At 40.9% G+C, this 15,449-nt stretch overlaps 1 protein-coding gene across 1 annotated transcript in view; it reads left to right on the top strand.

Annotated features, from left to right (window-relative positions):
- The window catches only part of LOC108705163 (LIM/homeobox protein LMX-1.2), a 32,774-nt gene that overhangs the window by 12,505 nt on the left and 4,820 nt on the right, over positions 1-15,449 (top strand). The window contains exon 2 of the mRNA XM_018241970.2: positions 15,172-15,404. Within this exon, the coding sequence (XP_018097459.2) occupies positions 15,172-15,404 (233 nt within the window). The remainder of the gene's footprint in view (positions 1-15,171; positions 15,405-15,449) is intronic.

Below are 15,449 nucleotides of genomic sequence, written 5' to 3'. Positions count from 1 at the left end.
TTCACAAGTAGAGCAAGAAGAAACAACGTCTTTAACATCCTTACGAAGAGAAGGCCACCAAACAAGGCAAGATAAGAGTTCAGTTGTCTTTCTTATTCCAGGATGGCCAGCTTGTTTAGAATTATGGGACTGAGAAACGATGGTGTGACAAAGTTCAGGAGGAACAAAGGCTACTCCCAAGGGAGTATCCAAGGGAGCAGAAGATTGTGCTGTCAACAACTGAGAGGCCATGGAGGGAAACAAGCTTCTGGAAAGTGCATCCGCTTTCTTATTTCTGGAACCAGGACGGAATGTGATGACAAAGCTGAAGCAAAAGAAGAAGAGTGCCCATCTAGCTTATCTGGGATTAAGATGTTTGGGTGTTTGGATGAATTCAAGGCTCTTGAGTTCAGTGAAGATAGATACTGGCACCAAGGACCCTTCCAACAGATGTCTCCACTCTTCAAGAGCCAATTTGACTGCTAACAACTCACAATTTCCCACGTCATAGTAAGGGGCGATCCTGGTCCCTCTGCCGCCCGAGGCAGCAGCAGTTGCTGCCGCCCCCCTCCCCCATGCACTTACCTTTTTGCACCTGAGGGGGTCCAGGGGGGGTCCACGATGGCGGCAGAAAGGGGCCTGTGGACTAGTGCCGAGAGCCTAACTGTGCTCTCTGTGCTAGAAGAGCCAAATTTATGGTTTGAAAACCTGGAAATTTGGCTCTTAAAGTACCAGGAGTGGCATTTTTGAGATTAGATTGAGATGAGATTATAGGCTCCTCGGGGATCCAGCTTGGTGAAGAGGCTGGCACCCTTGAGCTGGTCGAATATATCAGAGATGAGGGGAAGAGGGTAGCGATTTTTCTTGTTATCTTGTTTCAGCCTTGGTAGTCGATGCAAGCTCATAGACTGCCATCTTTCTTTTCGACAAAGAAGAACCCTGCTCCAGCAGGAGAAGAAGACATCGGATGAAGTCTCGTTGGAGATTTTCCTGCATGTACTCTTTCATCGCTGTAGTCTCAGTAGGGGAAACCGGATAAGTACGACCTCGAGGAGGCATAGTGCCAGGAAGAAGTTCGATAGGGCAGTCATACGACCGGTGAGGAGGAAGTGTTTCTGCAGACTTCTTGTTGAAAACATCAGAAAAGACTTGGTAAACAGGAGGTAGAGAAGAATTTGTGACAACAGAAGATAACTTGACAAGGGAATTGGCTGGAATACAGTTCTGTTGACAGAAGGGACTCCAACGAGCAATTTGAGCTGCGGACCAGTCAATGACAGGATTATGGATGTGCAATCAAGGTAGTCCAAGCACTACAGGAGTTGACGGGCAATCAATGAGAAGAAAAGACAGTCTTTCAGTATGCATGGTGCCCACCTTGAAGGATAACTCCAGAAGAAAGTGGTCGATCATCAATGGCTAAGAGTGGTACAGCCAAGGGTTGTAGAGGAATGGAGTGACATTCCACAAAAGCTTTATCCAAGAAATTCCCAGCAGTGCCGGAGTCAAGGAAGGCTTGAGTAGTAATGATCTTTGAGGAAAGCTAATCTGTACCGGAAGAATAAAATGATGAACAGAGGGATGTGGAAGGTGATCAATTCCGCCCAGGTAAGTTTCCCCAAACTTACCTAGGCATTGTCATTTCCCAGCTTTACAGGGCACTCGGGCAAAATGGGATTTTCCCCCACAATAAAGACATAGTCCAGTTGCCCGCCTCCGCAGTTTCTCCCGTTCAGAGAGATGGGCTTGTCCAATCTGCATTGGCTCCTAGGTGGGAGTTGAAGAAGAAGCTGGGACAGAAGAAGAAGATGGTCAAGAAGCTGAAGTGCTGGGGAGCAATGGCCTTTGGAAGCGAGGAGCCAGAATAGTTTGGAATTTCTTCATATGCTCCTTATCCACTTGGTGCTCTCTTTGCCAAATGTCCACCTTGACAGCCAAAGCGATAACATCCTCCCAGCGTGTAGGCAGCTCACGGGAAACTAAATCATCCTTCAGGCAAATAAAAAGCCCATTGTAGAAAGCAGCATGGTAGCTCTCATTGTTCCAACCCGTCTCAGCAACCAACGTGCGGAACTCTATGGCATATTCTGGAATGAATCTGGAACAAGCGTGAGGAGGCAGACGCTGCCCGGCCGGGAGCATCAAACACAGTGCACAGATCTTCGAATAAAGGCCTTGGAGTCATCTATTAGAGGATCCTCTTTCTCCCACAGGGGGGATGCCCATTCTAGAGCCTTTCCAGTCAGGTGGGTAATAATGTACCCCACCTTGGCGCGTTCCAAGACATATTGGTTGGGAAGGAGCATGAACTGGATCTCACATTGGTTTAACAATCCTCTACATGCCAAAGGATCACCTCTGTAGAGAAGAGGTGCCGGGATACAAGGCTCAGAGGCGTGAGCAGGAGCCAGAGCAATAGGAGCAGAAGCAGAAACCAGTGTCGCCGGTGTGAGGGCAGGCAATTTATCCAGGATAGTCTCCAAAGTGGGTCTGTTGGGCTTCATAGACCTCCATACGTGAAGCCAGACCACGGAAGGCTTTTCCAAAGTCGGGCTGGGCTTGAGCCTCCTCAGAGGGGTCCATGTCCCAAGTATGGCCCGAAGGCACAGTTGGAGTGTGGACTAAGGAGGAGGCAGTTCAAGCAAACAAAGTTCAAGGTACAAGAGGGTTTGGCAATAGAATGGTCAGAGTTCAGGCAAGGGGTCAATCCAGGCAGAATAAAAGCTGGACGTCATGACGTTGACGCTGACATCTGACGATGGTGTTCCGACGTCAGATGTCAACGTCATGACGTCCAGCTTTTGACGCCAAAACAGGCCTATTTTAAGGAGCTGGAACACTGCAACAGTGCCCAAGTATAGGTTTCACGTTGTGCATTCCTGGGTGTGATTCTATTATTGGACGCCGGCCCGTTCTGATGCCGGCGTCCATTCCAACGCTGGCGACCAATTGACAGGCGAGAAGACGTTGGCGTCACAGCGCTGCTACCAGCAGGATCCATGTGGAGGAACAGGGCGCCACCATCTTGGACCAAAGCATAGCGGTGAGTAACGGTTTCCTTTACAGTAACATGCTGTGTGTAGCAATGAAATATATCCACCAGCTAAACTCCTTCCCTCTTTTTGGTGCCAGACCCAAAATTTAACTTGGCATCTGATATAAAATGTAAGATCCATGAATGCCCAGACTGTGCTTTATCAAAACCAGTGAACAGAGGGGAAAACACAAGCACATGGCTGCAAGAAATTATTTGAAAGTTTGTTTTTTCCTCCCTCTATATAGCTTTGAAGGTCTAGCTTAGATTTGTTAGATGCGGGGGAATGGTCAGAGAATGTTTGATTGTCTGTACCTCCTCCCACATGGATATACTTTGAAAATTCTTTTTTTTTATCTGACACTGGACCAGAATAAAACTATTTGTGAACTTATTTTAACAACATGAACATGAGTATTGTTGTTCCAGTCAATATTTGGGTAATGAAAATTGCCCATTTTACCTATAGTTTAATTTTAAAAAATCCATATTTTCCTATATTTCCCATTATAAAGCACTAGTTTGAGAGTTAGGCTACTTTCACTGAACATACTCATCCCTTCCTTCATGAACAGGGAAATTTGTTCATAGCTCCTCCATTTTCTCAGCCAGGGCCGGAATTAGAAGTAGGAAGAAGAGGCTCGTGCCTAGGGTGCAATAATGTTGGGGAGCTGGACAAATACCTCTTCTGTCTGCGCTACCCTAGTTCAGGCCCTGCGGGATTGAAATGATGCCAGTTTTAATAGTTCTCTGGGTCTTCTGGGTCTTCCCACCAGTTGCCTGGGGGCAAAAAGTATTTTAGCACATATTGAAAAGTGGTATATGCTGTCCCTTTAAGTTTGCTTGACACTTTACAATTAGTGATGGGCGAATTTGCGCCGTTTCACTTCGCCGAAAAATTTGCGAATTTCGAGAAACGGCGAAAAATTAGAGAAACGGCGCCCGTTTTTGCGTTTCGCAAATATTTTCGCTGGCGGTGAATTGCGCAAATTCGCCGTGAATACACGCCAGCATTCGTTAGTGAATTTGCGAAGTAACGAAAATGCCCAACGCTAGCGAATTGACGCTAGCGTTCGGCGCTTCGGCGCTTAGTGAATTTGCCCCAATGGGTGTCCGAAATTTTTGCAGGAGTTTTGTGAATTTATTCACCCGCAACAAAACAGGGAAATTCGCTGTGAATTCGCACCAGCCTAATTTATTCACCCGTCACTAGTGAAGAATAGTTTCAGGCTTTAGAACATGAAAAGGACATTATGAACCTGGCTAAATTAATAAAGGATCTCAGTTAAATAGAAAGGTAGGCCAGACTGGGATTACTTAGGGGGAAATTAATTATATGTAGTTTAAATGTACCATGTAATGGTTGTGGTTATTCAGCAGAAGATCATTCAGAGGACATGGAGGCATCCCCTGATATTACGAGAATATTTAGGTCTCATTTTTTTTTAGATAACATACATCTAAAAGAAATGTGAAAAGGGTAATTATGAATAAAAGGAATGTTAAGGTGTGTTATAGCAGATGCCATGGTTATTTTAAAGGAGTTGTTTGCCTTTAAATGGACTTTAAGTATTATATAAAGAGTATTTGCAACTGGTTTTAATTTTTTTATTATTATTATTTGTGATTTTTTTTATTTTTCTAAATTTAGCAGCTTTCTAGGATTCAAATAACCTTAGAAACAAACTATGCACTGATTTGAATAAGAGACTGGAATATTAATAGGAGAGGCCTGAATAGAAAAATAGAAAGATGAGTGATGAAATAAATTTGTATCCTTACAGCTTATTTGTTTTAGATGGGTCTGTGGCCCCCAACTGAAAGCTGGAAAGAGTTAAAATAAGAAGGCAAATAAATCAAAAACTATACATAGAAAAAAATAATAAATAAAAGTTGCTTACAATGAACTATTCTATAAGATACTAAAGGTTAACATCAAGGTGAACCACCCCTTTATTAAAATTGCTGTTTTGGAATCAAGAGAGATGTCCCCCTTTCTGTGGAATAAAACTTCCAGTTTCTAATCCATATTTCAGCTAGATAAAAAGTAGGATATTTTTTTGAGTGCATTTTTGAACATGAGTCACATTTGATCCTAAATTTACTATATATTTTACTAGGTATATAGGTAATGTTCAAGGCAAGAATCAAAAATTGTGTGCCCCTAGGCTGCCCAGTTGCCCACACCACCCTCCAATCACTGCTGCCACCACCTGCTCCTATGGGATCCTCTTCACTGATTTACAAGTCTGTCAAAATCTTCCACCCGGTTCACAGTGGAGCTGTGGCCAGTGGGCAGCATGCCATCCCCAGAATTAAGCCAATCAAGGCCCAGGCCTTTGTGGCCTGCCCACAAATCCAGATTTGGTCAAAACTGCCTACCCATTTTCCAAATTAGGAAAACTGGGCAGGATTTCCTGTGACTGACATGGCAATCGGCCAATCACCAATCACGGGTCATAGCCCCATCCCTGACATCTCAGACCCACCCTGCCACATCACAGACCCACCCCATTATGTTGTGGCTCTGCCCCCTGCCCAATGTTCCAGGGGACAGGAGGTGGTAACTCTATACCTAGAATGAAATAAAAAGCTGCTCCAGCTAACTTCAAGTCAAAATTCTGTTTATTAGACTAGAAATTCAGCTATTTTACTGCAGTGAAAATGTAATATACACAGGAGGCTTATGCCATGATACGAAGAATACACGTTACATTCTCTCATGGACTATTAGATGTGGAGCCCAAAAACAAAATCTTTGAAAGATTATATTAAATACCATCCCATTTTAATAAAAAAATATATTGCATGGAACACAACATTTAAATATTATTTATCAATTGATTTATTTTTTGTTTGACTTCCTACCCAACGCCCTTTTTTTTATCCTGCGTCCTAGAAATGTAATTAAACATCCCTCATACATGTTTAATGTCCCCCTGCTCCTGCTGACTTTATTACATCTGTAATGAAAGACAATTCTCAGAATGGTCCCGTGGGCATCCTCCTTTGCTCCAGGGGATAGCCCCTAGCATTTAAGCAAGACAAAGCTATACAGGATATTAAGTTTCTTAGTTCTTTTCTGATCTACAGAATTAAAAAAAAAAAAAAACAGAAATCCTCCATCTAGCAAGGAGTTTAGAATGAGAGGCAGCAGCTTGTGTTGCGAAAATCCCAGGATTTTTGCTGCTTGGAGAATCATTTTAAATGTAAACATTCCTGGACTGTGCTCTGCTTTATTTGTCATAATCTAAATGATGTACATATATCTAAATTGTAAATGATCTCTTTGTGTTTTAATGACTTACTGCATATCTAATGTATCCAACTTGTGGTCCTATAGATCATCTGCCATGCACTGTAGATCATTTCTATAGATTCGGTGGACTTCACATATGATTTATATGAATGACTACAACTGGGATACTCTGGGTTTCTTCCATTCATAAGTCTACTTATGAAATGCTCTGCTTTCCTGTCATATAGATCCCCAACTGGAATGATCTAAAGTCTTTGTCTAATCTTAGGCTATGAAATATATAGGGATCGCTGCAGTGTAAATGTTAGTATATATTAGCAAATCAACCAGGTGAGATCTATCAACAATTCACAGCCTGAGTGTCTGGCTTTTTCCCTCACATTGAAAAGATAAATTGTTATTATATTTTTCAGATATTGATATAATAATTAAAATATGATTTTGTTGGTTGAAGTTCTCTCCTAGTTAAAACCTCTAAGCATCTAAAGCTGGCCATACATTGGACCTTGCAGACCAAGCTGGCAGTTTATTAGCCCATTTATGTGGCCCCTCGGAAGTCCTGCCAAATTAATAATTAAAAAATATCTAGATGTCACTTGGTTGAGGATTTTATTGTGTGTGGTCCATTTTCTAGAAGTCTTCATAGCCCCCAATTATGATCTAATTGTTGGGTCAGAGGCCAAATGATTTGTTCATCTAGATTTGTTCTACCATGTTGGTGGCCAAATAAGGTTAAGATTGGGTAAAGATGTGTCAGTCTTGAGCCTGCAGCCTGCAGTAGGAGAAATACAATTGGACTGGATGTTGTACTTTCTCCCTACCTACTTTGAAGTGAAAGTTCTGGTCAAGGAGATCCAATCAGGATGTGCTTGAGTGGATCTTACCATGCATTCTTACCATGTATACCCAGCTTTAGTATCAATATTGTGTACATGTGTGGAATACCTCCCAACATTTTGAAAATAAAAAGATTTGCCTTGTACTGCAGCAACATTTTTGACCATGCCCATTTTTGTGCCTACTCCGCCAATTTTACAAAATTTGGCAGGTTATGAAAGTTTGAACACATTTTTGTGGTTTTTATGTGTTAGTACAGTTTTGCTATTGAAGGTGAATTGCCCTTTAAGCTGCCCAAGGGGCCATGCTTATCCTAAATTGTTACAGTTGTTTCTTTACTTAACTTCAATTGTTACGAAAGTATCAAATGCACCTGTCATGTATTCTGGGCTCTTTTGCCAAAAGCCAATTCTTTTTCTGGCTGTTCAGTGCAGGAGATCAAAGAGAAAATCTGGACATTTCAGTAATGATCCAGGACTGCGGGTTAAGCTGTCAAAATTGTAGCTGCCCCGTGAAAAATGGGACAGTTGGGAGGTATGGCGTTGGTTGACAAAAAGTTGACCAGCACCCAACATTAAGCAGCTGACTCTCAACCCAAACCCCAAATTGACCTGGCAGGCCCCCTCTATTTATAGATCTGCTCCCACCCTGTCCCAGCTCTGACAACACAAAGAGGGCAGGTAGGAGCATATGCGCCTATAAATAAAAGCTGCTGGATGTAGACAGTATGGTTGAGGGTTGAAAGGGCCGGAAAAAAATGTTCGTCCCTAACCCACCCGTGACCCGCACATTTTGTGTGGAAGTCCGCCAGAACCTACATGACCCACGGGTAAACTCATGGGTTCTGCTGGTTTTAGGCCGACCCACACACCCCACTGCTTTTTAGCATTCAGAAGTGGTTATAATTATTAAAGAAAATAATAAGAAATGCAATATATTTTGGAGCGCATAGTTCCATTGAAGCAATATTTATATATTTCACGTTTCTGTTGCTGGGCAAAGGAGAAAATAAAACTAACAAAAATTAATGAAAAACAATCAAATCCTCATATTTATAGGATTATTGTGGTCATTATTAAAAACCTGCTGCCATATTGGTAATTTTGTGCTTCTGCAGTATGAATTAATAGCAATTATTTCATTCTTAGCCTAGATCCCACTAAATTGCCAATTTTAATACTTAAAGACGTCTTCTTGTTTTGGATGTGGTGCCTCTCTCATCCTTGTATTTCCCAGAGGGAGAGACTTTTATTAGCATCCGGCAGCAATAAGAATCCCGGCAAAGGATTCTGGGAAATTTTAATAAAGAAGACAAGGCTGTGAAATGCAATCAAATGTCTGATCAGATTACCTGATGCCTCAGAGTCACAGATCTCATAACCATTGGAGGAGCTTTCCTTTCCAGAATGCTCAGTGACAGAGAAGGGAAGGGTTACTGCTCACCATAGTGTATATTAAATACTGGATTATACATTTTTGTACAACCTTCCAGTACCCCAGCTGCCAACAACATTGTGTGCATTGTCTAAAGAAGAAGAATGTTATTTCATAGTATATATATATATATATATGTAAAAATTCCTCTTCTCGTCTTCTGTGTTGATATATTATTTCAGATTGTAAAAACAGACAGACAGACAGACAGATAGATAGATAGATAGATAGATAGAGAGAGATTTATCGATAGACAGACATAATGATAGATAAAGATAGATATATAGATGATAGATATATATATATATAGATGATAGATAGATAGATAGATAGATAGATAGATAGATAGATAGATAGATAGATAGATAGATAGATAGATAGATAGAGAAAGATACATATAGATAAATAGATAGATAGACAGATAGATAGATAGTCAGACAGACAGCTAGATAGATACTGTGCTGTTATATTATTTTAGATTGTAAAATTTGCCAAGTTTTCTGGTACTGATGTAAATATAGACAAACAAATAGGTAGGTAGATAGATAGATGATAGATAGATAGATAGATACATTGCAACACCTTTTCTCCAAATTTCCTGAGAGGTGAGCCCAAGGGTGCTAGCTTACTATTGGGTGTGAGCCAACACTACCGCTTCTCTAACACTAACTTTAACACTGCCATGTTGTGCACATTATGTATATGTACTGTATGTATAGGTGCAGGTACCTTGCTATCAATACACTGATATGGACAAATACATATAGAGATATCTCTATAGAGAGAGAGGAAAATGGGCATAAAATGAAAAAGAGGAAATTGGAATTTTCAATTGTAAGCTCTTGGGGGCATAATTCCCTCTGCACTGCAAACTTTATTAGATATACAACCATAATAAGATAATAGGTATAGTGATTTGACTGAAACAGACAGAAAGATAAAGAGCAAAAGGGCAGTGACAAACAGACAGAAAGATAAAGAGCAAAAGGGCAGTGACAAACAGATAGAAGTATGGCTGGGTGGGTAGGAGAATGGAGATGAAAAGACAAATATAGAGAGAACAATAACAAACGACAGAGATGGATAGCTCACCTGAGAAACAGATGAATATTTAGGGGCCTATTTATTAAGGTTTTTAATTTTCTGGTCGCCTTTTTAAAGGGAAACATTCAAATTTTCAGAGGGAAAAAAACTTAACATTTTTCACAATTTATTATGCTCCAAAAACCTGCTAAAATTCCAAATCCGAAAAATACTCCAGCTATAACTGGTCAAAGTCATGTAGAAGTCAATGGCAGATGGTCCCTTTTACATTTGAAAAATGCTTTTTTGCCTTTATGATTTTCTAGGGTTTTGGGCTGTTTGACTCACTTGATTTTTGTTCGACAATCGGAAAAAGTCTTGCTTTAACGATTGGGGTAACGATTCAAGTGGCATGATTTGAATTGCACCTTGATTTTGTAGAATTTTACGATCTTTCACGCACGTAAAAAAGGTTATTTCGGATTTTTTTAGTATATGAAGCCAAATCGTGGTTGCGAGTTTGGTTGAATTTTTATTTTTAAAATAATAAGAAAAATGTGGGTTTTAATAAATACCCCCCTAATAAGAGTTATCCTATATCTTGTTCTGCCCCTGTGAATATACAGACACACAGTACATACATAGGAGTTAGTGGTACAGAGATACGCATAGGTAGGTAGGCAGGTAAGCAGATGCAGGTAAGCCGATATAGGTAAGCAGAGGAAAGCAGATATAGGTAAGCAGACGCAGGTGAGCAGATGTGGGTAAGCAGATGCAGGTAAGCAGATGTAGGTAAGCAGACGCAGGTAAGCAGATGCAGGAAAGCAGATGAAGGTAAGTAGACACAAGGAAAGAAGATGTAGGTAAGCAGATGCAGGTAAGCAGACGTAGGTAAGTAGACACAAGGAAAGAAGATGCAAGGAAAGAAGATTCAGGTAAGCAGATGCAGATAAGTAGACACAAGGAAAGAAGATGCAAGGAAAGAAGATGCAGGTAAGCAGACGTAGGTAAGTAGATGCAAGGAAAGAAGATGCAAGGAAAGTAGATGCAAGGAAAGTAGATGCAAGGAAAGAAGATGTGGGTAAGCAGATGCAGGTAAGCAGACGTAGGTAAATAGATGCAAGGAAAGAAGATGTAGGTAAGCAGATGCAGGTAAGCACATGTAGGTAAGTAGATGCAAGGAAAGAAGATGCAGGTAAGCAGACATAGGTAAGTAGACACAAGGAAAGAAGATGTAGGTAAGCAGATGCAGATAAGTAGACACAAGGAAAGAAGATGCAAGGATAGAAGATGCAGGTAAGCAGACGTAGGTAAGTAGATGCAAGGAAAGAAGATGTAGGTAAGCAGATGCAGGTAAGCAGACGTAGGTAAGTAGACACAAGGAAAGAAGATGCAAGGAAAGAAGATTCAGGTAAGCAGATGCAGATAAGTAGACACAAGGAAAGAAGATGCAAGGAAAGAAGATGCAGGTAAGCAGACGTAGGTAAGTAGATGCAAGGAAAGAAGATGCAAGGAAAGTAGATGCAAGGAAAGAAGATGCAAGGAAAGAAGATGCAGGTAAGCAGATGTGGGTAAGTAGATGCAAGGAAAGAAGATGTGGGTAAGCAGATGCAGGTAAGCAGACGTAGGTAAATAGATGCAAGGAAAGAAGATGTAGGTAAGCAGATGCAGGTAAGCACATGTAGGTAAGTAGATGCAAGGAAAGAAGATGCAGGTAAGCAGACATAGGTAAGTAGACACAAGGAAAGAAGATGTAGGTAAGCAGATGCAGATAAGTAGACACAAGGAAAGAAGATGCAAGGATAGAAGATGCAGGTAAGCAGACGTAGGTAAGTAGATGCAAGGAAAGAAGATGTAGGTAAGCAGATGCAGGTAAGCAGATGTAGGTAAGTAGACACAAGAAAAGAAGATGTAGGTAAGCAGATGCAGGTAAGCAGATGTAGGTAAGTAGACACAAGGAAAGAAGATGTAGGTAAGCAGATGCAGGTAAGCAGATGTAGGTAAGTAGATGCAAGGAAAGAAGATGCAGGTAAGCAGACGTAAGTAAGTAGATGCAAGGAAAGAAGATGTAGGTAAGCAGATGCAGGTAAGTAGACATAGGTAAGTAGACACAAGGAAAGAAGATGTAGGTAAGCAGATGCAGGTAAGCAGACATAGGTAAGTAGACACAAGGAAAGAAGATGTAGGTAAGCAGATGCAGGTAAGCAGACGCAGGCAGAAGATATGTAAATAAAGTGAAAAAGAGATTGCTATACGCGTGAGGCACCCAAACAGTAAAAGATATTGCTGTCACATCCTTGTTAGTGTTTAATCCTGCAATAATTTAATTTCACTCTCCTGTTGATACAGGGTTACACAGCAGAGATTTATTATCTGCTGGCTATGGTAAGCCAGACATTATTACCTTGCCTTAACTGGATTCTAGCTATATTAAAAAAGAGGCTATTCAGAAGTTCCTGACGCTAGAACCGTTACAAAAGGCCTTATGGCGTAATGCAGGCTGACACGGTGTTTATTAGCTGGGAGCAGCCTGCACTTTCTAATTACAGCTGGGAAGGCCAGATATGCACCGGAGGCAAGGGGAGGGGGGTGAACATCATCTTCCTTTAACCCATTTTTGTCCAAAGCACTGTAGAGCAAAGGTTTGGAGAGACACAGTAATAGAAACATTCTCCAAAATGAGCTTGTTTTAATTCTACCTCACTGTTGGTCTCATGGAAATATTTGAGCTGAGCAGTTATTGTGCTTTTTTTTATTATTTTTTTTTCCAACAAGAATATGCACACACCTATAGGAAAACCTAAATCTTACAGCTTAAGTAGCATCCATACAAATTTTAAGACTGTGTATCAGGCGAATGGTAGTTACTTAGTATTGTATGCCCTGATCATACCAATAGCTGAATAGACATGCAACAGTAGCACAGTAGCACCTGTGTAGCAAGTACAGTGAACAAAGAGCAATATAAAGAGTGATTGCCATGTTTTTCCCCCACAATGAGGATGGTACTTGCATGTGAATGCTCTTCTTTAGGCACATTTTCTGCACACAGGGCCGGAACTAGGGGTAGGCAGAAGAGGCACCTGCCTAGGGTGCAACAATGAGAGTGCGCTGGGCAGGTGCCTGTTGAAGGGCCCTCTGCCTCCCCCTAGTCCATGTTTTTGTGCTCCTTGGTTTTTTGCGTTCCCACCCAGCACACGTGCTATCGCTGTGGGGAGGGGAGTAAGGATGGCCAACCGAGTTGCCTGGGGTGCCCTGTTGACTGGAGGGAAGTGGAGGGACTACAATTGCACTTGTGGATGTAAAGGAGCCGTTAGGTCTGCTTGGGAACTACTGTTTCTCAATTGAGATTCTGATCTTGCCTTTGTGCCTAGTCTCCAAATATAATATTTTCACATTAATACTTTATTTCTCCTACTTTATTATTATTATTATTATTATTATAAGGGCTAATTATATCTGCAAGTGCAGTTACATAGTAACATAGTACATTAGGTTGAAAAAAAAGACACATGTCCATCAAGTTCATCCTTTTAACTTTTTTTTTAACCTGCCTAACTGCCAGTTGATCCAGAGGAAGGCAAAAAAACCCATTTGAAGCCTCTCCAATTTGCCTCAGAGGGGGGAAAATTTCTTCTTGACTCCAAGATGTCAATGGGACCAGTCCCTGGATCAACTTGTACTATGAGCTATCTCCCATAAACCTGTATTCCCTCACTTGCAAAAAAGCACTCCAACCCCTTCTTAAAGCTATCTAATGTATCAGCCTATATGACTGATTCAGGGAGAGAACTTCACATCTTCACAGTTCTCACTGTAACAAACCCCTTCCGAATGTTTAGACAAACCTAATTTCTTCTAATGAGTGACCTTGCATCAGCTGGAAAGACCTTCTGGTAAATAAAACATTAGAGAGATTATTATATGATCCCTTTATATATTTCTGCATAGTTATCATATCACCCCTTAAATGCCTCTTCTCCAGCGTGAACAACCCCAATTTGGCCAGTCTTTCCGTATAGCTAAGATTTTTCATACCTTTTACCAGCTTAGTTGCCCTTCTCTGTACCCTCTCTAATACAATAATGTCCTGTTTGAGTGATGGAGACCAAAACTGTACAGCATATTCTAGATGGGGCCTTACCAGTGCTCTATACAGTGGAACAATGACCCCCTCCTCCCATGAATCAATTCCCCTTTTAATACAGCTTAAGACCTTATTTGCCCTTAATGCTTCTGACTGGCATTGCTTGCTACAGCCAAGTTTATTATCTAGAAGGACTCCAAGTTGTAGTCCCTGCAATATCCCCCCAGGGCAGTTGTTAGTAAAACCACTTTCATGAAAGGTACTTGCATGTGATTGCTCTTCTTGTACTTCTGTATAGATTTCTTTTTATATTGGTCTATGAAGTAATCTCCTTAGGAGAAATGCCATCTCATCCCATGGTGGTGGAATGAGAAAACAGAACTAAAAGATACAAGGTGGGGTATACAAAGTGCCACAAAACCTCCTGCACAATGAGTAATGTTTAGAAAAAAAAAAGTATGTAGCTTTACTGGAGTGTAGTCCCAAAACATTAGGGTTTTTTATATATCTTTTTTTCTGTTTAAAGCAAAGTACCATATTCTTGGCACTTTTAGATCCATACAGTGTTCCAGTCTTCATCCCATAGACTTGAGGAAGTAGGGTATCCCATTTAGTCATGTGTGGGTGCCTAAATTTGATGATTATTTTATAGATACACAAAATCAGACCTTTTTGAGTCCTGTTTTTGGCAACCACTCAGACGGAGTTAGGGTGAAGCTTTAGCCCCATCACAATAGGGTTTAATAAAGTATCTACGTTAAAAATATTCAAAGAGTTGTAAGGTTCCTGTTTCAGCTGATTTATAAGCAGTTACAGACATGGGACCTGCTATCCAGAATCATGAGGACCTGGAGTTTTCCCCAAAAAAAAGTTTCTTTCCATAATTTGTATCTCAATACCTTCAGTCTACTAAAAAACTAATTTAAACATTAATTAAGCTCAATAGGATTGTTTTGCTTCCAATAAGGATTAATTAAATGTTAAGGTGGCAATACACGATAAGTTCTGCTAGTTTGGCGAGGTCATCAAGCAATCCAATTCGGTCCTCAATTACAGGAAATATAAAACCTGCCCAATCTATATCAGGCCGATTTTTGTGGCAATTGTGGAGACCTGTAGTACACCCCCCACACACGGCAGATAAGATGCCAAATCGGTCTAAAGCACTGATAGCAGCCTTAATCTGCCCGTGTATGGCCACCTTTAGTTGGGATCAAGTACAAAGTTCTGTTTTATTATTATACAGAAAAAGGAATTAATCTTTAAAATGTGAATTATTGATTCCACTCATTAATTACATGTAAAGCTGCTGCAGTCATCAAAAATCACAGACTTGAATTCAGGTTCAGGTGCCATTTTGATTCTGAGCACCAGAAAAAAATGCTGAATTGTGGGTAAAACACATAGTGATTGAGTCTAAAATTGCACTTTAGGACTGATAGGGTCCTAATCAGGATGCTCAGAATGCTTTACATAACTCAGTTCTGAATAAATTAGACACCCTTTTTTCATCTCCAGGCTTTTTGCTACAAAATGTAACAGCTGTCTAAAAACAGTCCTGCCCTCTGAGCTTATCATGCGTGTCCTCAGCAACGTGTACCATGTAGCCTGCTTCTTCTGCTGTGAGTGTGAGAAGAGACTGGAGCGGGGAGACGAGTTTGTGCTGAAAGAGGGGCAGTTACTTTGCCGCAGCGACTATGAGAGGGAAAAGGAAATGCTCAGCGCATTTAGCCTGACACCTTGTGGATCAGGTTGGTCATTGTTTATTAATATAATGTTGCACTGCTAGGACACAA

The sequence above is a fragment of the Xenopus laevis genome, chromosome 3S, assembly GCF_017654675.1.
Source record: "Xenopus laevis strain J_2021 chromosome 3S, Xenopus_laevis_v10.1, whole genome shotgun sequence".
Lineage (NCBI taxonomy): Eukaryota > Metazoa > Chordata > Amphibia > Anura > Pipidae > Xenopus > Xenopus laevis.
Note: the sequence above shows the minus strand (reverse complement) of the source record. Positions and strands in the feature narration are given on the sequence as shown.